General features: G+C 37.6%; 1 protein-coding gene across 4 annotated transcripts in view; it reads right to left on the bottom strand.

Annotated features, from left to right (window-relative positions):
- APC (APC regulator of WNT signaling pathway) overlaps positions 1 to 25,985 on the bottom strand; it is a 132,009-nt gene that overhangs the window by 24,987 nt on the left and 81,037 nt on the right. For 3 of the 4 annotated variants that reach the window (XM_044917086.1, XM_044917085.1, XM_044917083.1), the window contains 3 exons: positions 21,045 to 21,128; positions 12,226 to 12,330; positions 1,197 to 1,295 (listed from right to left, as the gene is read on the bottom strand). In XM_044917086.1, the coding sequence (XP_044773021.1) occupies positions 1,197 to 1,295; positions 12,226 to 12,330; positions 21,045 to 21,128 (288 nt within the window). The remainder of the gene's footprint in view (positions 1 to 1,196; positions 1,296 to 12,225; positions 12,331 to 21,044; positions 21,129 to 25,985) is intronic. The other variant, XM_044917084.1, reaches the window with a different exon arrangement.

Genomic DNA, 25,985 nt, shown 5'->3' with positions numbered 1-25,985 from the left:
TGAATATTAGATTTTCTTTATAGTAAGAACTACACGTTGATGTTGGACAGACCTGGGGTTGAAGTCCAATTTAAATATGCAACAGCCGCCTAAACCAAATTTTTTGCTTCAGTTTTCTCTTTTAAAAAAGAGGGACAAGAATACTTCACAGTGTTTTCGAGAAATCAGAGAAAATGTACACACAACTTCTAGCGCAGTTATTGGCATATCAGAGGTCCCAATTAGCAGCTATTGTGAGTTATTAAAAGGATGAAGTCTCATATTAACAATATTGTTGATTATTCTAAATTCATTTCTTAAATCACATTAGTTATTTCAGTAATGCTTTTCATAAGAGCCATTATATTGTTAAAGAAAGAATAGGTAGAGTATGTTGTGAAAACAGTTAATGGAATTATTTAGATTTAACTGAAAATATACTGTTTAGTTATATTAGAATTTCCTCTTTGTCAATATAATATTAAAGACTCTGGCTTTAAAACAACAATAAAACAATTGTTTTCTTTTTAAACACACCATTCTCAAGTCCTAAAATATTTGCTAATATCTGAGAGACTAAGAAAACTCACTTATCAGCACCGGGTAACATTCTATTTCAGTAATTTTTCCATCCACTTAAGTAAATTTATTGAACACTCATTATGTGCAGGCTCTGTGGTAGATGTCACAAAAGATTAAATAAAAAAAAGTCCCTATTCCCCAAGAGAGTTTCATGCAAATTGCAGTGACTCAAAGGAGGTAGACAGACTGCATGGGGAGGTAAGAGGACACTGGGAACCAGAAAACGTTTTGTAAAGAAGTAAAACCCAAGCAGAGTGCTGCTGGCTGCCTCGGATTCTGACAGCCATTTGGGAATGGGGTAGAAAGGGGAGGTGGTACTACCTCAGGCAACGCACGGAGGCAGAAAGTCCCACGGAGTGCTTGGGAAGCAGCAAGTAAGCCAGTCTGGCTGGAGCTTAAGATACTTGCAGAGAAGTGGATGATATGGCTGAGAAAGAGTAAAAAACTAGCTAAATTGGCACTTTTTTATAATCCTCATTTTTCCTTTGTACTCTTCTGTATAAAGATGTTTCTTTAAGAAGAGACTGGGGTGATGGAACCAGAATTCTCTTCTAGTTCAATTTAAAAGATGAGTGAAGAATGTTTTAGCAAAGTACTCTTAGTATTAGTGACCAGAGTTTATAATCTTCTGTTACCTTGGTTCCCAGATGACTTGTCAACCTTCGAGGAGCAGAGTGTGTGCTACTAGAACTCAAAACACTGGCTGTTTCATGATCCATTCGTGTAGTTGAACCCTAGAAATTAAGCAAATTATGGACAGTATAATTTAGATTATAAATAAATAGAGTTAACTTCATGTTAAGGTGCACCAAATAAACTGTCTTTAGGGTAAGTAGCTAAATACAGCATGAAAAGTGTGGACATTTTAACTGCTCAAAATGAGTATTTTTACCTGTGAACTTAAGTAGATTTTAAGGAAAAACTGAAGAAAAGTTAAATACAGTGTGGGAAATAACCAAACACTGAAGAAATTCTAAGAGTGGTAATTTTTCAAAGATCAAAAGACATGAAACCACATTCAGTTAAAGATAAATTTATTGATAGAAAGCTTTATTAGTTGATGAAATGCTCTAAATTACCACAAAACTAATTTGGAATTTGGTATAGTCCATGTTCTCCAGGAACTCACAGTACAGAGAAGGACTGCTTAAAACTTAATTAGAGAAAGACATGAAAAGATCAGTAACTGCACTGTGGGATGATAAGCACCATAGTATAAAAAGGTATAAAATACTGAGGAGAAAAAATAATAAAGTATTGAAGGAAAACAGGAAGAAACAACTACTTGGTATAAGGAACTACTAAAGGTTGCATAAAATAAGTAACATTTAAGGTAGGCCTTGAATTCTGGGGTAGGAGACAAATGCAGCAGTCTGTATAAAGGTATAAATATGGAGAGCATGGGGTTTGTTTAACGTGGACAGAACACAAGGTGTATGATGGGAGATGAAGGTTGGGTTAAATTATTAAGTGTCTCATGAGTCATTTTAAAGATGTTGCTTTTAAGCTGTGGATGTTGTAGAGCCACTAGACTTTCGGGAGGGTGGCACAGCCAGAATTATATCTTTATTTATTTTTTAAGTTTTATTTTGTAATCTCTACTCCCAACATGGGGCTTGAACTCATGACCCTGCCTGAGATCAAGAGTTGCATGCTCTTCTGACTGAGCCAGCCGGGCACCCCCAGAATCACATCTTTAAAAGAGTATAAAAGACAGAATGGAGAGATCACAGTGGGAAATCAGGAAGAGGGTGCTTTCAATAGCTGAGCCGTCATGAGGGCACAAAGTAAGGAAGTAGGAATAGGGAGTTGGGGATACCCTATATTTAGAGGACAGAATCAACTGGTTTGCTAATTGACTAGATGTGAGTAAAGAGATGCTGGGGACCAAGGACAACTTGGAGGCGCTGAGCTTGGATAAATGGGCAGATAGTGCAGGCAGTGTGAATACAGGAAACCCAGGAAGAGATGATGGGTTTCAGTGTGGGACCTGAGATCACCAATCAATATATTGACATACAGTAAAAATGCACAATGGGCATCTGAAAACACAAGATGCAACTCTGGACAGGTGTAGGGACTACAGATAAATATGTGGGACCTATCAAAATACGGGCTATACCTAAAGCCATTCATTAATGATTAAGAATAATGATTATAAGAATATATCCAATTAGAAAACAATACTGGCAGGTATTCTGCTACAGTTCTTAATCTTTCAAAAGGAAAAGCTAGAATATAAACTCTTTGAGGGCAGAAACTTTATTCTGTTCACTGTTATATTCTCAATACCAAGGGTAGTTTTAAGTTCATAGTAGGTATCCACAAAATATTTGTTATGAATGAAAGAGGAGCTAGTAGTAAAATCTGTAAGAATATCTGGGCAGAGGACACCTTTGCTGGTTCCTTCACATATAGATGCTCTCGCTAATTGGAGAATGGGGTGTGGCAAAGGGGTGTTTTTCCCATTATGGGAAAAACAGGTTTGAGGATTGTGAGTTGTTTATTTCTACTCTGGAGGGTTCAATGAGTTGGAAAAAGTCACTATCTCTGAATGTACCCAATATCCCTAAATTTTGGAACCAACAGATCTTGTAATTTCCTTTGCGCATTAGCCTCAGGGCAGCCCAACATTAAGCAAAGGCAGAAGCATTAAGCAAAGGTAAGAAAGAATACAGTGTGTGGCGGTGGGAGTCGGATTGGGGACAAAACTGCAAATAAATTTGGACATAAAGAGCTTATTCTGGTTGTAATAAGGAGGATGGATTTGAGGAACCAAGATTCAGGGCAGAAAATAGTCCGGGTTTTCTTTTAAAGTAAATTTCAGGCAAGGATCCTTTCTTGGTCTACAGGAGAAGGTGAATGACTCTGTATCCTGACGCAAACATATTATCTTTGAGGATATCTGAACGTTTGTGGTAGGTAGGCTGTAAGGCAACCCCAGTGATCCTTATCTCCTGGCAGTCATGCCCTAATGTAATGTAATCCCCTCGTTTTGAGTGTGGGCTAGATTTAGGGACTGGATTCCAGTGAAAAGAATGCTGCAGAGGAGATGAGAAGTCACTTCCAAGATAAGGTTACAAGGACTGTGCTTCCACCATGGGTACCCTCTCTTGTTTTCTCTGAGGGAAGCCAGCCACTATGTTGTGAACTGCTCTATGGCCAGGCCCAGGTGGCAAAGAACTGATTTCTCTGGCCAACAGTCGGTAAGGACATGAGGTCTGCCAACAGCCCTCTGGGTGAGCTTAGAAGCAGATCTTTCCCTAGTCAAGCCTTGACATGACTGTGGTCCCAGCCAACGCCATGACTGTAGTCTTATGAGAGACCCTGAATCAGAGGCACTCAACTAGGCTGCACCAGGATTCCTGACCTACAGAAACAAATGTTTGCTGTTTTAAGCTGCTACATTTGTTAGGTAGCAACAGATAACTAACACACTGTTTGAAACAAAAGAGAAACAAAGAACTAAATTATAAAACAAGGGAAAACCCATTTTTACAATAAAAAACATGTTTCTGGCATTCATTTCAGTGTAGATATCAAATTATCTTTAAGCTTCAATCTAAGTATCTTCCTGTACTGAAAGAAATCAGCTCCTTGATTTTGGGACACTTCCCCTTCTCCCAATCTACCGAGATAGAAATTCAGATACATTTTTTTTTTTTAAGATTTTATTTATTTATTTGACAGAGAGAGACACCACGAGAGAGGGAACACAAGCAGGGGCAGTGGGAGAAGCGGGCTTCTCGCTGAGCAGGGAGCCCAATGCGGGGCTCGATCCCAGGACCCTAGGATCATGACCTGAGCCGAAGGCAGATGCTTAACGACTGAGCCACCCAGCCCCCAGATGCATTTATTATAAGGAGATAACAAGAAAACATTCCCATACCCACACGACCTATAGAACTTGGGCCTTGAGAATCTTTCCTGGGCCCTTTTATTATGACTAGACCTGTGCCAACATCTTTCAGAGGGACTTAGAGAAATGATAACTCACAAGAAATGGTAACTTCCTAAGAAGTGTTTTCTACCCAACTCATGAGTAAATTCTGAAGACACTTGAGTGTGATTAACTCTCTCATAAACTCAAGACCTGTTAAAGCAGTCATCTTGCACATCTCTGGAATTGGCCTTGCTCGCTGTTCAAGATACAAGTATTCTCTATATCATTCTGAACTCTCAGCTGTAAAATGTGTGAGACCCTTTTTTCCCCACTGTGTTCTTTCCTATCCAACCTTTCTTGGGGAATCTAGATTCCGTGCGGCATGAATCCTCAACTTTTCACCTACTGCTGCTGTTACTCCTGGCTTTCCCCAAAACCTGGCTCTCACAGGAAACCCCTTCTTGCTGCAGCCTTCTCTCCTATGAGCCATGTACTTCGCAGAGTCAGGAGGCAGTGTAAGTCTATGTTTTCCTCACTCTAAATCATTTTGAAGCCCTGTAAAAGGCCCAAATCTCTTTGCGTTATAATCGCCTTTCCCCCCTTTCCCAGTCCTAACATAATTTCTGACCTCCCAATCACTATACCCAATCATTACTTTGGCACAAGGGTCACTGACCTCCCTCCACTTTAACTACTGCATCATTCTGGATAACTCCAACATCCATGCACATAACCCATTCAAAACCTTGGCCCCTCAGTTCTCTGATATCATCTTCAAAGACATTTTTCTCCTCTACTCCATTTTAGCCACCGACCTCAATGATTATATCCTGGACTATGTCCATTACCCCAAAATGCACCATCTCTAAATAACACATTTAGTTATCCCATGGTAGCTCTGATAGCCTATTCTTCTAGCAATCTCCTTTAACCTTCCCCAAGAAAGCTTCTTCGAAATGACTTGGAAGAGCAAGTCATGGATCTCTCTACATATTCCAGCTTGAATTTCTTGCAGTATATCACTTCCATTAATTCTCTTAGTTTTCAATAGCTTTACTCCATGGTTATTCCATCCCACTTGCCTGCAAACACCGTAATTACAGATGAATCCAACTGTTTTTTTCTATACCCTGATATGGACTGCTGAGCAGTATCTGAGAAATCTGACCATGTGAGAAAATAACACAACTCTCCAGGATGCTGCGCATTTAACATTTATGGTCACCAATACATTTGGGCCCTTAGTACTGTACCTGCAGTCTTTGTTTCCCTAGTCAGCTCTCCTTTCTTTCCTTACACTGGCTATTTTTTTTTTTTAAAGATTTTATTATTTCACAGAAACACAGAGAGAGAGGGAATACAAGCAGAGGCAGAAGGAGAGGGAGAAGCAGGCTTCCCGCAGAGCGGGGAGCCCGATGTGGGGCTCGATCCCAGGACCCTGGGATCATGACCTGAGCCAAAGGCAGACGTTCAACGACTGAGCCACCAAGGTGCCCCTACACTGGCTATTTTATACAGGCCTCCTTTTGCACAAAATTGACTATTCTTCCTTTACCACAAATAATTTTACCTTCTAATTTACAGGGAAATAGAAGCCATCAGACAAAACTTCAACTTTTTGCTACCAAACCAACAAAGTAACCTGACACCATATCCATCTCTACCTTCTGCTGTCGCATCCTTCTGTGGCCCATCCCTTCATGTGTGCTCTGGATCCTTTCCCTCTACTGATTCCTTCCCATTGTCATTCAAGCATGCTTATCTCTTCTATCTTAAAAAAATAAAACAATCTGCAAATTTTCTCTCAAATCTGTATTCTGCATCAGGTAACAGCCAGTTCACTTTTTGAGTTAGCTAGAATTGCTCTCTTCTACTTTTTTTTTTTTTAAGATTTTATTTTAAAGTCATCTCTACATCCACTGTGGGGCTCAAACTCACAACCCCGAGACCAAAAGTTGCAGGCTCTATTGACTAAGTCCACCAGGCACCCTGCTCTCTTCTACTTTTTAACCTTCCATTTAAGCCTCAACTCACTTCAGTATAATACGGTAGGGAAGAAAGCCAATGAAATTGCTCTTGCTAAGATCAACAATGACCTTATTTTGGTAAAACCCAATGCAGATTTTTTTAGTCCTTATGATCAGTGGTGAATAATGTTAACTGTTTCCTCTTTCTTGGAACAATATGATTCCCTTGCTTTACTATGTTAGCCCACGTCTTCATCTTCTCACTCTATAATCACAGGGGATGTAAAAATCTTCCATACCTTGAGTTATCATCACATTCTTCACCCTTCCCTTCAATTCCAAACTCAAAATTCTAACAGCCTACCTGACATAGTTCTACTTCAATGTCTCATATTTAACACCTTCAAACTTAACCTTAATTTTAACATTTTTTTTAAAGATTTTATTTATTTATTTGAGAGCGAGAGCACATGAGAAGGGGGAGGGTCAGAGGGAGAGGCAGACTCCCCACTGAGCAGGGAGCCCGATGCGGGACTCGATCCTGGGACTCCAGGATCATGACCTGAGCCGAAGGCAGTCGCTTAACCAACTGAGCCACCCAGGCACCCCAATTTTAACATTTTTGAAACTAGATTATTTTCTTCCACAAACCTCCTCCTCATCTAGAGTTATCACTGAATTATATCACCATCCTCCTAGCTGCCTATGACAAAAACCTGGAAGTCACTCTTTACTTTTTTCCCCTTCCCCCTTAACTGTCATATCCAACACCAAACCTTACGGATTCTATTTCCTAAATATTTTCAGGTACTTAGATATCCACCAACCGACTCTCTCAAATCTATCAATTGTTCCCCTAATCCTGAGGCCACCATCATCTTTCACCTAGATATGGTACCTAATTTACCCAATCATTTTTGAGGTGTCATAATAAATTAATTTATAACTTTCTCTAGGACCAACATCATCCTAACACTAGTTAAGTGCTTCTAATATGTGTTCCTGTAATACTATGTACTTGCCCTCTCATAATACTTAACACACTTTGTGGAAACTGCTCATCTGTCTTACTTTTAGATTGTAAGTTTCTTAAGGAAAAGGTAGCACGTACCTAGCTCACTCCCATATCCTGGGGCTGTGAACAGTCTTGGCATAATACAGATGCTTAGTAAACAGATGCTGAACATTGATGAATGAATTTTATATTATCTTTTGGTGACAGGAGTGGGGGAAAAGGTGAACAGTAAAGTGAAAAATGGGTGGCAAATACAGAGGTGGGGATAAGATGAATGGCTGGAGGGGACCCTTCCAAGTAACTATAATTTCTTTTAATCACTACATATTAAAATCAAGCATTTCTTTATTTTCTACTTTTCCCTTATGCATCCTTAAATAGCCACTGCCAATAGAGACAGGCACTCAAAAGTTCACTAAGGAGACCTAGAAGGGCTATGCCTGATGGCTGCACTTAGTGGAGTGGCGATACAGTCAATTTCAAGTATTCCTCCTGGGTCGGAACCCGTCTTGTCTCTTCCTGCTTACTCACTTTAGAAAGTGACTCCAGGGTTTCTATTTCACAGGCAGCAGGAGTCTCTATGTCACTGTGAAACGTGGCCTAAGGAGGGGAAGAAGGAAGCATTTACCCCCTTTTCTTCCTAATCAAATTGTACATGGAAGTAATCAAACAGTACACAAGAATTTCTGCTTATAGAAGTTTCCCAGCTAATTTTGTACCCCCTAAGGAATTAATGGAGCTGGGTATAAGGTATCAGTTACTGTTAATATCACAAAAAGATAGACAACCACACATTATATACTTCCTGACTGAAGACCAGAAGACCACAATCCAACCTCAAAAGACTTGCAAAAACAAAACAAAACAAAAAAACAAGGCTTGAAAATCCAAAGCTGATCACATCTCTAGATCCAAATACCAATTTAAAGGAAATACAGGGGACAGAGAAAAATGTCAAACTACACACCATGAAGATGTTATCAGCAAAATCCAGACTATGGAAAACTGTATAAAACAAAGAACTTTCATTCCTCAACTAATAAACATCCAGAAAACAAGAGACAAAAAAGGAACCTAGAGATTAAAAGAAACTTTGTGGAGGGACGCCTGGGTGGCTCAGTATCTTAAGTATCTGCCTTCAGCTCAGGTCATGATCCCAGGGTCCTGGGATTGAGGCCCGCATCAGGCTCCCTGCTTAGCGGGGAGCCGGCTTCTCCCTCTCCCTCCCCCTGCTTGTGCTTGCTTGCTTTCTCGTTCTCTCTCTCTCTGTGTCAAATAAATAGGTGAAATCTTTAAAAACAAACAAACAAAAAACCCCACAAAACTCTGGAGACTTATTAACTAATCCCAAAGCATGAACCTTACCTGGAAAGAGTCAAATAAGCTGTGAAAAATTATGACATTTATGAAAACAATTGCAGATTTGGATACTGACTAGATATCGATGCTATTACTGTTGGTTCCTTTGGGAATGTAATAATGGCAGTGTAGTTACATACTTTCAGTTTTTTTTTTTTTTTTAAATAAGCTCTACACCCAATGTGGGGCTTGAGCTCACATGCTCTACCAGCTGAGGCAGCCAGGCCCCCCCCGCAATAGTTATGTATTTTTATTATTTATTTATATTTTTAAAGATTTTTATTTATTTATTTGACAGAGAGAGAGTGGCAGGCAGAGGGAGAGTGAGAAGCAGGCTCCCCGCTAAGTAGGGAGCCCGATGTGGGACTCGATCATGTCCTGGGATCATGACCTGAGCTGAAGGCAGATGCTTAACGACTGAGCCACCCAGGCGCCCCAGTTATGTATTTTTAAAAAGTGTTGTTACCTTTTGGAAATACAGAGTGAAATATTTATGGAAGAAATGATGATGATGTTGGATCTTCTTCAAAAATAAAATGGGAGGGCAAAGTGGAATAGGGTACGTGTGGATTACTATATTATTTTATCTGCCTCTGTATATGTTTGAAATTTTCCATAGTAAAGTTTTAAAATGCTCATTAGCCGCAAAGCATTCTCTTATCATTTCATTTCTTTCCCACTCTTGGCTGAACTTCACCATTACTTACTGGCTATCACTAGAGATCTGGTTCTAAACTTTAAACAGAAAAGCTAAGAACCAATTCATAAATGAATTATACATGGTAGTTATACTAAGCAAGCAGGGATCTGACCTGTATAATTTACTTCCAGCTTTCTCCTTCCATTTAACTTCCAGGGGAGATTAATCACAGATCAAGAAACACTATTTCTAGAAGGGATGTGAGATCTTCCTTCCAACCAACATATATTTACTGTTATTTACTATTTACCAGGGACTGTGAAGATATGAAAATAGACAAAACTAGATAAAATCTTCACCCTTCTGGAGCTTACAGTCTAGTGGGGGAAATCAATATTAATCAAATAATCACACAGATAAATGTAAAACTGCAAATGTGGTAGTCTTCAAAGAGAGGAATGTTCTAGGACAGCTTATAACAATGGGATTTGAACTGTTCAAGCCTCTTGAGAAAGTCATGCTTAAGTGCAAAGACACATGAACTGATGTTAATGGAGTGAAATGGGATGAGAAGAGCACTGTAAAGAAGGGGTATAGATTGTGCACAGGCTGTGGAAAGAGGAGGCCCAATAAATATGAGGTACTGAAAGGCCAGTGTGGCTGAAGTAGTGAGAGCAAAGCGTGATGTAGAGCTGACGAGTTAGGCAGGAGCCAGGTTATATAGGTCATAAAAAAGGGTTATCTTATTCTAAAAACCAAGGGAAGCCAATAAAGGGTTTTAAAGAGGGTGATTTACTCTTTGCAAAGATCATTCTGGCAGGGTGGATGGCAGGCAGGATACCAGGTGAGAGAGGGTGTACAATGAACTTGCATATGCAGTGGTAGCCTAAGTGCACCAGAACAGAAGCTTTGCTGGATCATGCTACTTTGATCCTGAGAAATTCAGAGGCTGATTTTCATTTTTAGTTATTGTCAATGGCTTTTATTTCTGGAGCAAATAATAAAATAAAACAAATGAACAAATCCCAAGAGGTTATCATGTATAGATCCTACTAAGATAGTTTAAAGGAATCGTGGCTAACTGAATCACAGTCCCACAGGTTTGTATCACTTGGCTACTACATCAGGATTTGGAGCAGCTGTAGTATTGTTTTAAACAGTGACTAAAAGTAACCAAATAAATATTTAGAAAGGTCTAATCCTAAGCAAACAGTTTTTTCTGTCAAGAGCTTGAAACTTTTCTTTCTTTTCTTCTACATATATGTAGGAAAACAAATTTCCCAAATAATTCCCTAAAGGTAGAAAAAAAATATACTCAAAATAACTCAAATATGCTAAAATATAATTTCTTTTGCCACAATTTACCATCTATAACTGAAGAGTTTTCTCCAGTATAATGCTAACTAGTAATACTAAAATGAAATACCTTTAACTCAGTAAAATAACTTTAAATGCTTAAATATGAGACATTTTTAAAAACCTTAAAAAATTTTTTTTATATATTTTTTAAGATTTTCTTTATTTATTTGTCAGAGAGAGAGAGGGAGAGAGTGAACAAGCACAAGCGGACAGGGGGAGAAGCAGGCTCCCTGCTGAGCAGGGAACCTGATACCAGACTTGATCCCAGGACCCTGAGATCACAACCCAGGTCGAAGGCAGACGCTTAACCGACTCAGCAACCCAGGTGCCCCAATTTTTTTTTTTTAAGATTTTATTTATTTATTTGACAGAGAGGGAGAGCACAAGTAGGCAGAGTGCCAGGCAGAGGGAGAGGGAGAAGAAGGCTCCCCGCTGAGCAAGGAGCTGGATACAGGACTTGGTCCCAGGACCCTGGGATCATGACCTGAGCTGACGGCAGATGCTGAACCAACTGAGCCACCCAGGCGTCCCTTAAATATGAGACATTATAAGCTTTAAATTTTAACCCATGCTCTTTTAAAAAATATTAAATCAAAAATAACCCACAGACACTACAGGAATATTTTATATCAATAGTGGGGAAATTATCTCTAAAAACTTAGTGAAATTCTATTTTAAAAAAATCACTCATTGACAACATAAAATATTCACTGAAAAAATGTGAAGACCAAACACCCCAAACAGAATTCTATCATATTATGATGCATTCTGATAAAACTCTAATAGAAAATTAATGGCAGAATTACAAGATAACAGTGCTACATTAAAAAAAAAAAAATCAAGTTGACTTCCACAATTTTGCTAAAAAATGATGTGATAATAGTTAAACATGACTAGGCTATGTCTCTTTTTAGGAGCATTAGTATCATTTTTTTCAATTATAAAACTTGGATTTCTAGATTCATGTAACCTTGAAGTACAACAGAAAACAAGAATTATAACAAAGTCTTTATCATTTTTAAAAACATAAAAATGTCTTTGCAAAGAATGCTTTAGAGAAAGAGCAAATCTGTTCAATGCAAGCAATAATAACTAGGTCAAATCATACATAACCAAAATGCAGTTTAGCATTTATTTTTCAAAAAAAACCTCTACCCACACTAATCATTTTTAGATTAAAACAGAAATACACAATTTAGAGCTATAAAATATACTTAGAAATTTTGAAAGCATTATTGTTAGATGTAATAAAGAAAAATGACATAGCATTTTGGCACTGAATTCTTCTGGAGATATCCATTTAGGACTAAGGAAATCAATAAGATTTACAGATCATTCTGAGGACTATCTCACTCCATATTCCTTTAAAAATATTTAAATAGCTAAAAAAAAAAATTTAAATAGCTAATTAAAAAGAAAACCAATAAAATAATTTATTTACCTGACCACTATCAGAAGTTGCCATGTTGATTTCTGCCACTCCTTGACCTTCATTCTGCCGCTCAGCTTCATGTGAGCCAGCTTCGTGCTTGCTCTGAGATGACCTCTGTCAACATGGAGTTAACATCATTACATACAGAAACAGTGAATGCTTTCTTAGCCCACAGCTTTTTTTCTTTCCCGCATTAAAGCTCTGAATGCATCAATTATACAGGTTTACAAAAGCATGGAACTGCACTTATACTTCATAACCTCCAGCATGGTCGGCAGCTGACTATTTCAGTAAGAGGAAAGTGAAGTGTGTCCCCTGAGCATTAAAGCCACACAAGACAAAGGATTTTCTGAGACTCACAGAAACACCATCCTCCACCAGCTGTGCTCACATCACTCCCAGGGATATAACCCAACTAGAACAAATACTTGTCTCTTCCACAAGGTCACATGGTTCTGGCATTTAATAGAGCTGCAAATATAACAGTTAAACTATTACCTAGGCTTACAAATACATTCTGTATACGTATATTTATACACAGAATATATATATATCTTCTGCTAACAAAAGTCATGAAATCAATAAGCTCTTAGATCCTGAGAGGAATAGAACCAAAAACCTTTTCTAATGTAACCACCATCTGTTATATGAAATGAAAATGACAGTAAAAGCAGTCATTTCAAGATAGATTATATCCAGTATAAAGCAATCACTCTGTAAAAATACCACTGCAGAATCAAAGAAGTAAACTAATTTTTCCATTATCTTTTTAGAAGCACAAATGTGCTTGCATGCTCTAGGAAAATGATACTCAAAAATAAAAATTACACTTTAAAACACTTGCCATATTTAATAGCAGATAACTGTATTACAAAATGGCTTCCACTGGAATTTCCTTAAACATCAAGCTTTCCTAGACCATTTAAAATGTGACTTAAAAGTTAATTTACATGCAGTATTTCCACCAATAAACTAAGTTATATATAGGCAAAAATGAGATAGCCCCAATAATTCAGAAATAGAAGAAAAAATAGTATCATCTGAAAATCACACTATAAAATTCAACAAATTCAGTAAAAGTAGAGACAATACAAAGTTAATCGAGAGGCAAAATGAATAAAAACCCACTAAAAGCACAAAGATTTGACACTAACATAATTAAAGATGTCAATGTAAAAGTAATTCCTGAGCATCTGATATGTTAAAGTTACTTGTATGAGGTGCCACAGAATACAGTGCTGGCAAAACAAGACACTGTTCTACATACTCCTCAAGCTTATAGTCTCATCAGGGATACTACCAAATAATGTTAAAACTTTGACAAGCACACTGAAAAAAAGAGTACAAGGTGCTGTGAGAATAAATAAGCAGAGGGATATCACATGGCCTAACAGTTTGGGAAAGAGCCATCTTAGGAAGTGCTGTCTGAACTGAGATCTAAAGAATAGGAGTTCTGGGAAAATGGACAGGGTTAGGGGAAGGTTTTAGGTAAACAGATCAAATGCGAAGGACCTGAGGTTGGGGGGGGGGCTAGTTTGTTCTAGTACATCAGAAAAATCATGGTGCAGAGAGTAGAAAAAAAGATGGTAAAAAAAAAACCTTACTGATTTTGTTGAATTTTAGTGTGATTCTCATACATCACTCTTGCCCTCACATAACCAATACTAGACTATTAATGGGAAAACTTAATGTAAATTGACTTTGTAAGGTCAAATTTAATTTTAAATGGTCCAAGTAGGTAGGAAATATATATGAGACCAGTTTGGAAGCTAATGTATTAACTTAAGTGTGAGATGATGGTACCTGACACCAGGCAAGCAGTGGCAGGGACAGAAGTAGGGACAGAGAGTAAATCTGAAGGACTTGATATTACTGCATATGGGATAGAAAAAGAGATCTGCTGTCAAGAATTATTCCTATATTCCTTAACTCACACAACTGAATAATGATGGTGAGACTTGCAGAGAAGGTAATACTAAGGGAGTGAGGGTTTTCTGGAGGAGTGGCATGGTAAGAAGGACTTAGGAGGAGAAGATCATTAATTATGCTTTGAATATGTTGGATTTAAGGTGTCTCTGAGACATCTAAGTGGAGATACAGAGAAGGCACATAGATTTAGGAGTCTGGAACTGAGGGCTAGGAAAATGAATTTGAGAGCCAATAGTGTATAAAAGGTAAGCGAAGCTGTAAGCACAAATGAGACGGTCTAAGGGAAAGATAATACAGATAACAGAAATAAAGACTTAAGGAATGGGTACAATTAATGTCCAGATAAAAGAGCATGGGCCTATAAAAGCCAAAGAGATGGGGAAAAAAAAAAGTGTTGCCATAAATGCCAAGAGAAAAATATTTCAAGCAACAGGAAGTGTTTAATAATGTAGAAAATGTCAAGATGAAGACTGAAAATATCAATTTAATTAATAATATAGAAGTCACTGATGGGAGTAGAGACTAGCTAGATTGGTGTGTTTTAAGAGTGAATGGTGGGGGAGAAAAGAAGAGTAAATGGTGGGGAGGAAATACAGACTTGGGAGTCTAGAAACACTTGTGGAGTGGGGGAATGGGAAAAGACAGTGAGGGAGGTAAGGGGATGAAGGAAGGTAGTTGCAAGGAGAGGCAGAATTGAGGAAGGTTCCTTTTATATTTTGAAAGATAAGATTTGAGCAGGTTTAAATGGCAATACAAAGGTGCCACAGAAGAGGAAGGAGATAAATATGTGAGAGAAAAGAGATAAGAGTAAGAAGTTCCTGAAAAGGCAGGAAATGAAAATCCAAAGCACAGGCAAGAAAGCAGAACACCTCTTGACAGGAAGGACAGGCAATTCTGATGACAGGTACTATTTTCTCTATGAAGGAGGAGATGGAATTATGGAGGGAGATTAGTAAAGTCATTTCCAAGAGAAGAAGAATCCACAGAATTCTTCCACAGAATTCAGGGGGATCCACAGAAACATAGTAGTCATGAAGGATTACCAGACCCATTTGATGATAGGATGATGAATGTGATAAAGTTAAAAAAAAAAGTCTAATGTTTACTATGCATTAATCACTTGGCATCTACTGATTTATTTAATCCTCATACCAACTCTGTGAGGTAAGGTATTATTATTATCCCCACTTTACAGATAAAGAAACTGAGGCACAGAGAAGATAAGTATCTGGCTTTAGGTGACATACCTAGTAAATGGCAGAGTGAGAGCTGGGATCACAAGCCTGACTCTAGGGCCCAAAATAATATTTAACACTTATTATCTTTGTTTTCTTTCCTCCTCCTCCTTTCTATTTGTTATTTTACTTCCCTTTATTCTTTTACTGATTCTAGGCTACAGGCCTGCCTGCACTCTTTACCACTGTCCAATTTAGTATATGTGCTGTCAAAGTGAGCACTCTTTACCATGGTCCAAAGCTACTGCTAACATTAAAGGCAAAGAAACTGTTGCTGATTCCTAATGAAAGAATGATCCTAATTAGCATCCTCATTTCCAGAGTTGCTGGACAACTTCCCCAAAGTTTTCTACCCTAGGGATGAAAAAAAACTGTTGAGATATTTGCATACCACAACATTCACCCATTTTAAGTGTACCATTTTTTGTAAGCGTACCAAGCATCACCATAATCCAGCTTTAGAATATTTTTATCATTCTAGTATATGTGCTGCCGAAGCGAGCACCATTTTTATCATTCTAATAGGATGACTTGTGCTCGTTTACAGTTAATCCTCATTCCCACCCATACCTGTCTTAACTACTTTGTCTATATAAATTTAACTTTTCTAGACATTTCTTATAAATGAAATATGTAGACTTACATGTCTAGTTTCTTTTACTTAGCATGTTTTTGAGCTTGATCCATGTTACAGTATGTACACCAATTTGTTCCTTTTTTTTTTTTTTAAAGATTTATTTATTTATTTGAGAGAGAGAGAATGAGAGACAGAGAGCATGAGAGGGAGGAGGGTCAGAGGGAGAAGCAGACTCCCTGCCGAGCAGGGAGCCCGATGCGGGACTCGATCCCGGGACTCCAGGACCATGACCTGAGCCGAAGGCAGTCGCTTAACCAACTGAGCCACCCAGGTGCCCAATTTGTTCCTTTTTATTGCAGAACAGTATTCAGTTGTAAAGATATACCACACTGTGTTTTAATCATTCACCAGCTGATACACGTTTGCATAGTTTCTACTTTGGGGGCTACTATGAATAATACTGCTATGAACATTCACCTTAAAGTCTTTGTGTGAACGTATGTTTTCATTTCTCTTGGATAGGTACCTTGAAGTGGAATTGCTGGATCACACGATAACTCTATGTTTAATACTTTAAGTAACTGCCAAACTGTTTTCCAAGTGGCTGCACATTTTATATTCCCAATAGCAATATATGATGGCTTCTATTTATCTACATTCTTGCCAATGTTTATTATCTGTCTTTATGATTATAGCCATCCTAATGGGTGTAAAGTGGTATCTCACTGTGGTTTTGATTTGCATTTCCTGAATGACTAATGATGGTGAGCATATTTTCATGTGCCTACCAGCCATTTCTGTACATTTTCTGGTGAAACATCTATTCAAATCATTTTTTTAATTTTTAAATAAATTTTTAAATTGAGCGGTCTCCTTACTAATAGTTACAAAAGTACTCTGCATAGGATTTTAATAAATATTTCTCACTGGCTATTTTCTTTTTCTTTTAAAAGATTTATTTATTTACTTATTTATTTGAGGGCGAGAACAGACAGAAGATCTTCAAGCAGACTCCCTGTAGAGAGCGGAGCCCGATGCAGGGCTTCATCTCAGGACCTGAGCCGAAATGAAGTCAGATGCTCAACTGACTGAGCCACCTGGCTCTCTCACTGGCTATTTTCTAGAGATTTTACAACCATGCTACAACTCTCCTCACAGCTCCCATCTTTTTGATCTCCCCAAAAGTATTTCCTGGTCAATAAATAATCCACCTTTTCTGAAAAGATATACAAGAAAGTGGTAAACTGGCTGCTTCACATATCTTTTTGTAATTTTTGATATTTGAATCATGTGCAATAATTACATCACTTGAATTATGTACTGCATCTTGACCCTAAACCAGAGTTGTCAACAGGCAGGACAAAGAGTGCTATATGCAATACGCTTCATAGTGGAGAAATTATTTGACAGATATCCTCTCTTTTCTAATCTATGCTGTATGTGGTGAGCTAATTTATGAGTGTCCAAGCCCTGGTTTTCTCCATTTTCCAGATCCTCCCACTTATCTATATTAGCCGAACAACAATAATGGAATAAAGAAACTTTAAAAAGCAAATTAAAAAAAAAAAGTTTTGGTTCTTTCTTAAATGTGATATGTCACTTTCCTTTAATCTACATTCACTGAACTAGTAGACTAAATGTAACCACTGTAGGCTATGACTAATATAATCACTTTCATAACAAAAGAAAACAAGACGAGACTGGATCACAACAGTGGACAGCTGGCACAGCTGGCCCCAGATCCAATGGTATGAATAAAAGTTTTGAACAAATAAAAAAACACGAACAAGTCTCCAACCTGCAAAAAACTTATAACCATGCTGGAAAATAAGGGAGGCAATGAACAAACAACAATTTTTTAGGGCTTTCCAGAGGACAGAAAGTTGGTAAACTTTGAAATACCAGCAGGGAATATATTATAGTGGGAAAATGATAACAAAAAGCTAGGGTGGTAATATTAATAGCAAACAAAATGAAATTCAAGGTGAAGAGCATTAAATGCTATACACAGAGCTATTTCATACAAATAAAAGATTCAATCAACTAGAAAAAAATAAATGCAAATATTCATTCCGAAATATAAAAGGATCTGTTAGATGCAGACAACAATAATCAGGATATAAGAGGAAAAAACTGTAACTACAGAAATGAGAAAAACAATAGCAGCAGAAAATATAAAAGAGAAAATATAAAATGTAGTACTGCTCAATAAAAACAAAAGGCTGCCTCTTTAAAAATAGTTAAAAAAATAGAGTGTTACAGTAAGTTTAATCAAGCGGGAAAAAAAGATAAACTACACTGGAAAGCCAAAGGGGTGGCAACAACCAGAATACTGCCAAACAACAATACCAGTGAGACTGAAAAAGGAGCAGAGATACTGTTCTTTTTTTTTCCCAGTCCTTAAGAGTCAACATTGCAAAATGGACACTTATTCCTTATATTACAAATACCGAGTTTTTATTGGCTTAAGTCAGCCAAGTTAAACTGCTTTTAGGAATATGACTTCATAGTACTTGTACTTAAAATGCCTACTTAGCAAATACATGTTTCTGCATATTTCAAATTCAGATGTGCTAAAGCCAAAGTTCCTATGATATTAAGAGTCAGACATAGAGGAAAACAGGTGACTAGAAGGTTGAAAATTTGGGCCAGACTGACCTCCAGGGAGGAGGAAGAGAGGGGCCTGGAAATTGAGGTCAGTCATATAGCTACCTATTTAATCAAGTGTGCCTACATAATGAAACCCCAATAAAACTTTGGACCCTGAAGCTCAGTGGAGCTTCCTGGTTGATGAACATATTGTGTTGGGAGAATGACGTGTTGAGATTCTATGAGAGCACGGAAGTTCTGCATTCTTATCCCTCATTTTCCCCAGATTTTGCCCTATATTGGTCTCATTTGGCTGTTCCTGATCTGTATCTTCTATAATAAAACTGTAATTGTATGTTAGTATTTCCAGTGAGTTCTGAGTCACTCCAGTGAATTACTGAACCTAGGGGGGTGTGGGAAGCCCCTAATTTGTAGCCAGTTGGGCAGAAATATGGGTGCCTTGGCGGGGGGGTTAGTCTTGTGAAGGACTCTGCCATTAACCTGTATAGGCTATGTTAATTCTAGGTAGTTAAGTGTCAGAATTGAATTGCACTAGAATATACCCACTTAGAATAGAATGTACAGCAAGCTGGGCAGAGTGCAGGTGGCCTGAGGACACCTGACACTGGTAGTTGGTGTCTGAAGTGAGGGCAGTCTTGTGAATGACTTTATCCTTAAATGTGGGGTCTGCACTCTGCACTCTGGGTGTCAGAACTGAATGGAATTACGGGACACCCAGTGGTGTCAGAGAACAGGTGTTAGAATATAGCCGGAAATAATTTTCTTTCAGAAATTTTAAGAAATTGGTATTCTACTTCCCAGCTCCCAGTGTTGCTGTTTATATAGCTAAAGACATTTACATTCCTGGTTTTTTGTTTCGTTTTTTTCGTTTGTTTTCCTCTCCTTCTCTAGAATGTTTAGGACTTCCTTTTTATTCCTAGTGAAATGAAACTGTACCATGATGTGCCTGCTGTGGGATTATTTTCATCTGTGGTATTGGATACCAAAGAGACCATTTTATTTGGAAAACTATGCCCCTCAATTCTAGGGTATTTTATTTCTGTGATAATTTCCTCCTTCTAGCTCCTCCATTCTCTTTCTGGAACTCCTTTTTATATGAATAGTGAACCCTCCAGAAATGATTCTCTGATTTTCTCATCTTTTCTGTCTTCCATCTCATATCTTTCTGTTTTCCGAGAAATTTATCTTCTAACCTGAGTTTTCATTTCTGCTACCATCACACTTTTAATTCCCAAGAACTCTTTCTTGAATTCTCTGAATGTTCCGTTTGCGTAGCATCGTTTCCTGCCACTACGGATGCATCCTCTTTTATCTGAGAATGTTAGTTTTAGGTTTTAAAGTGTTCTCTCTGCATACTATCTTTTTCCATTACATCTTTCTTTTTAGGAACTTACTTAAAATGTCTGGTAGTCTTTAGCTGTCCATCCCTATTTCAGAATGGGCTACCTACGAAAAGGTTAAGTGCTGCTCTATGCATGAACGATGAAGACTGGCAACTACAGCTACTCTATAGGGTGGTCCAGCTGGGTTGTTTTATTGGGGAATCCTCCAATGTCAGTACCTTCAGGTCTGTTTTCTTGGGTTAGTCACATTTCTTAGAGAAGTTGCTTCTAGAAACTTGCCTGTATTATAAGCTTGAAAGTGAGTGAGGGTTTCAGCATTCTTAAGTAAATTTTCACTTATTTCAGTTTTTAGTATGATATCCCAACTTCAGTTACATCAGGGTTACCTCTACCTAAAGACCCTTTCTTTTACCCTTTCTAGAATAAGTCCCTCCTCTTTTGCTGGGATTGGAAAGAAGTTACTTGCTACTGAGAGTTCAAGACAGCCTCTGGAGGCTCTACCTGCATCTTAACAAATTTTCAGTCATCCTCTAACTAAAATTTTAGCCACCTTTTTAAATCCTTATATCCAGAGGTACCTATTTTGGAACCTTTTAGGACTCCACAGTATAAAATGAGTTACTTTGTGACTTCCTACAGCTGACTTAGGTGTTAATTCACTACTATATACTAAAACCGTGCATTTATTTACCTGCTTTCCAGCTCCCCCAATTTTATTGTTACCTCCCCTGTCTTTGTGCCTTTTTCATTTTATGCTTTTACTGTAATTTTAATGAGGACTGTGGAGCAAGCATAAATAAATTTGTATGATCAGTTTTAATCATGAATTACAGACAAGTAATAGCTTATTTACTAGTTGATAATAGCCAATTTAAGTTAGCTATCTGATTATATGTAATCTGAGGACTGAAGTAAAGTATCTGTATTTATGGCTCTATAAATTTTAATTGATAGGAGTTATTAAAAGATCAACATAGTCAAGGTTTTTGATAATTCATTTAATTTCATGAAAAAACTTACGAAGTGTCTCAATTCTCTAGAAGAAACATCTATATTTCAATGATGCCACATTAATTAGACATTTTCTTTTCCATATCTATATCTGTAAACAAACAAAAAAACCAACTTACTAACCTCTGCTTCTGTTGCTTGGGACTGTAAAAGCTGCCGTATACGAAGTATGTCCTTTTCTATTTGTTGAATTCTGGTTACTCTTCGCTAAAAGAAAGTAAGGGACCAAATTAGATCTCATTTTATTGAAAACATTCGTATAAACAGTCATACTATGGCTATCATTTAACAGCTCGGGGTTATGCTAAATCATTCTTATATAATAAGTTAGATATACATATATTCACACACTGATGACATATTGCAGCAGTTCAATTTTTTAATACACCTCATTTTATAAGATAGATTTGTTTAGGAAAATTGTACAAATATAAGTCATATATCAAATTGCATGATGCATGTGGTAAAAATATTGGTATTTAAGTTACTCTCAAAAAATAGTTCAACAAATTAAAAATTACACCTAAATTTGATCTTTATACTAATCCAGATGCCAGCATAATGTAATAGATTTATAGAAAGCATGGTATATGTGTAAAGGGAAGGAGCATCTGATTTGTGTTAGTAGGCATCAGGGTTTAAACAGTAGCATTAACCTGTTCAAGAGTTGTTCCTATTACAAGACATTAGTACCTTTCAGATGTAGCTTTCCCAAATACCTTCTGTAGCTAAACATTATTTTTACTACCAACACTAGGATCACAATGATGTTAGAAGCTTTTGCTTTCCCACTGTCCTAAGACCATTAAGTGAACACAAAGCACTTACTATAGATGGAACAACATGGAACTGAAACAATGTGGAAAAAGTGTTTTTATAAAAAGCTAGATTTGGGGGCACCTGGGTGGCTCAGTCAGTTAAGCCTCCAAATCTTGATTTCAGCCCTGGGTCGTGAGATTAAGCCTCACGATTGAGCTCTGTGCTCAGTGGCTCAGTGGAGAGCTTGCTTAAGATTCTCTCTCTTCTCCCACCCCCATGCCCCTGCTCTCATGCTCTCTCTAAAAAAAAAAAAAAAAAAAAGAGCTAGGTTTTGCTTTAATTTGATGGACACAAGTGGAAGTGAGAAAAACCAAATCACTTTATGAAAACCTTGCAAATTCAAATTATTTTAATTACCTTTGTGACAACAAATACGTAGGTTTTAGAAACAAGTACTGCCAATGTTATACCATTTTCTGTGGTAATTCTACAGTTGATATCTTAATATTGAAGCACCAGAAATTATGAGTAATTGTTTTGATGGGGGAAAAAATGTGTTGGAGGCTAGACAGAGTCATTTCCAAACTATTTTTGATTATGTGCTCCATCAATAAAAGATTCCTGAGTGCGTATATCCCAATAAATACTAAAAGAACTGAAATAGTTTAAGTATATATAGTTTAAAAACTTCCATATAAAACCTACCCACTGATCATACCTAGTTTTGCTTAAATACAATGTCCCTATGATTTTATTACACAGTAAAAACACTTATTGCTGCTATTATCCAATGTCACGATAAACAACCACAGAAAAACTCAAAATGTGCTCACCAAAACACAAACAACCCCCAAACCAAACCCTTCCTTCCCTCCCTCTCTCCCTTCCCTCATAACACTACAACTATGCTGATTCTCTATTGTGATTGTGAAAATAGTGAACTTAAGGTAAGTAATACTCTAACAAAGCTTTTCACATCTAATTTGCTCATGAGAACATGCTCAAGGAGAAATGCCTATATTTTTGGTAGCTTTCTAAATATACTGCAAAGATGAGTGAACACCTCTACAAGCAGATGATAAACATTTTCTGGCTTTACATGAAACAAAGAAACTATGCACAATTCGCTTTGTAATATTTATTTTCCCTTTCTCTATATAACAAGCTCCCCTCCACCAATAAAATCTTTACTTCATTTTTAATTCCAGTATAATACACACACAGTGCTATATTTGTTTCAGGTGTACAATATAGTGATTCAACAATTCTACACACTGCTCAGTGCTCATCATTATAAGTACACTCCTTAATCCTTATCACTTATTTCACCCACTGCCCCACCACCTCCCCTCTGGTAACCATGTTTGTCCTCTACAGTTAAGAGTCTGTTCCTTGGTTTGTTTCTTTTTTCCCTTCATTTGTTTTTCTTAAATTCCACATATGGGTGAAATCATATGAGTGAAATCATATGGTATTTGGTATATGTATTTGTCTTTCTGACTTATTTCACTTAGCATTATACTCTGCCTCCATCCATGTTACTGCAAATGGCAAGAGTAATATTCTATTGTATATATACACCACTCTTCTTTATCCATTCATCTGTTGATGGACACTTGGGCTGTTTCCATAATTTGGCTATTGTAACTAGTGCTGCAATAAACACAGGGGTGCATGTATTCTTTTGAATTAGTATTTTCATATTCTTTGGGTAAATACCCAGTAGTGCAATTAAGGTAGTTCAATTTTTAACTTTTTGAGGAAACTCCATACTGTCTTCCACAGTGGCTGCACCAGTCTGCATTCCCACCAACAGGGCAAGAGGGTTCCCCTTTCTCCACATCCTCATCTACACTTGCTTCTTGTGTTTTTGATTTTAGCCATTCTGACAGGTGTTAGGTGAAACCTCATTGTGGTTTCGATTTGCATTTCCCTGATGATGAGTGATGTTGAGCATTTTTTCATGGGTCTGTTGGCCATCTGTATGGAGATGAGAAATGTCTGTTCTGTCTTCTGACCATGTTTTCATTGGATTATCTGGTTTTGGGGTTTTGAGTCGTATAAGTTCTTTATATATTTGATACCAACCTTTTATCAGATATGTCATTTGCAAATGTATTTTCCCAGTTGGTTGTCTTTTAGTTTTGTTGACTGTTTCCTCCCCTGTGCAGAAGCTTTTTATTTTGATGTAGTACCAATACTTTATTTTTGCTTTTGTTTCCCTTGCCTTAGGGGACTGATCTAGAAGAAAGTTGCTACAGTCAATGTCAGAGAGATTACTGCCTATGTTCTCTTTCTAGGATTTTTATGGTTTCGAGTCTCACACTTAAGTCTTTAATCCATTTCGAAGTCAGTTTTGTGTATGGTGTAAGAAAGTGGTCCAGTCTCATTCTTTTGCATGTTGCTGTCCAGTTTTCCCAACACCATTTGATGAAGAGACTGTTTTTCCCATTGCATATTCTTGCCTCTTTTGTTGAAGATTAACTGACCAGATAATGATGGGTTTGTTTCTGGGCTTTCTATCCTGTTCCACTGATCTATGTGTCTATTTTGCCAAACAGTGCCAGTTTGGCACTGGCACCAGTGCCATACTGTTTGATTACTACAGCTTTGTAGTATAACTTGAAATCTGGGATTGTGATACTTCGAGCTTTTTCTTTTTCAAGATTGTTTTGGCTATTCGGGTCTTTTGTGGGTCCATACATATTTTAGGATTGTTTGTTCTAGTTCTGTGAAAAAATGTTATTGGTATTTGGATAGGGATTGTATTAAATGTTTACACTGCTTTGGGTAGTATGAATATCTTTTTTTTTTTTTTTTAAAGATTTTATTTATTTATTTGAGAGAGAGTGAGAGAGACAAAGAGCACAAGAGGGGGGAGCGGGAGAGGGAGAAGCAGACTCCCTGCTGAGCAGGTAGCCCGATGTGGGACTCGATCCCGGGACTCCAGGATCATGACCTGAGCCGAAGGCAGTCGCTTAACCAACTGAGCCACCCAGGGGCCCGGGTAGTATGAATATCTTAACAATATTTGTTCTCTCAATCCATGAGCATGGAACGTCTTTCCATTTGTTTGTGTTGTTTTCAATTTCTTTCATCAGTGTTTTATAGTTTCCAGAGTACAGATCTTTCACCTCCTTCGTTAAGTTTATTCCTAGATGTTTTATTATTTTTGCTGCAATTGTAAATGGGATTGTTTTCTTAATTTCTCTTTCTGTTGCTTCATTATTAGTGTACAGAAATGCAACAGATTTCTGTACAGTGATTTTGTGCCCTGGGACCTTACTGAATTCATTTATTAATTCTAGTAGTTTTTTGGTGGAGTCTTTAGGGTTTTCTATATACAGTATCATGTCATCTGCAAATTGTGAAAGTTTTACTTCTTCCTAACCAATCTGGATGCCTTTTATCCCTTTTCCTTGTCTGATTGCTGTGGTTAGGACTTCCAGTATTGTTAATAAAAGTGAGATTGGACATCCTTGTCTTGTTCTTGATCTTAGGGGAAAAGCTCTGTTTTTCCCCATTGAGGATGATGTTAGCTCTGGGTTTTTCATATAAGGACTTTATTATGTTGAGGTATGTTCCCTCTAAACCTACTTTGTGGAGGGTTTTTATCATGAATCGATGTTGTACTTTGTCAAATGCTTTTTTTTTTTTTTTTGCATCTATTGAAATGAGCATATGGTTTTTATCCTTTCTCTTATAAAATGATGCATCACACTGATTGATTTGTGAATATTCAACCATCCCTGATCCTGGAAATAAATCCCACTTGATGGTGGTGAATGATTTTTAAAAATGTATTGTTGGACTCAGTTTGCTAATATTTATGTTGGGGAATTCTGCATCTATGTTCACCACAGACACTGGCTTGCAGTTCTCTTTTTCTAGTCTCTTTATATGGTTTTGGTATCAGGGTAATGCATGCCTTGTAGAATGAATTTAGAAGTTTTCCTTCCTGGGCGCCTGGGTGGCTCAGTTGGTTAAGCGACTGCCTTCGGCTCAGGTCATGATCCTGGAGTCCCGGGATCGAGTCCCGCATCGGGCTCCCTGCTCGGCAGGGGGTCTGCTTCTCCCTCTGACCCTCCCCCCTCTCATGCTCTCTCTATCTCATTCTCTCTCTCAAATAAATAAATAAAATCTTAAAAAAAAAAGTTTTCCTTCCTTTTCTATTTTTGGGAATAGTTTGAGAAGAAGAGTTGTATTAACTCTTCTTTAAATGTTTGGTAGACTTTTGCTGTGAAGCCATCTGGTCTGGACTTGTTTGCTGGGAGTCTTCTGATTGCTAATTCAATTTCATTGCTG

This window comes from Neomonachus schauinslandi, chromosome 7, assembly GCF_002201575.2.
Source record: "Neomonachus schauinslandi chromosome 7, ASM220157v2, whole genome shotgun sequence".
NCBI lineage: Eukaryota > Metazoa > Chordata > Mammalia > Carnivora > Phocidae > Neomonachus > Neomonachus schauinslandi.
Note: the sequence above shows the minus strand (reverse complement) of the source record. Positions and strands in the feature narration are given on the sequence as shown.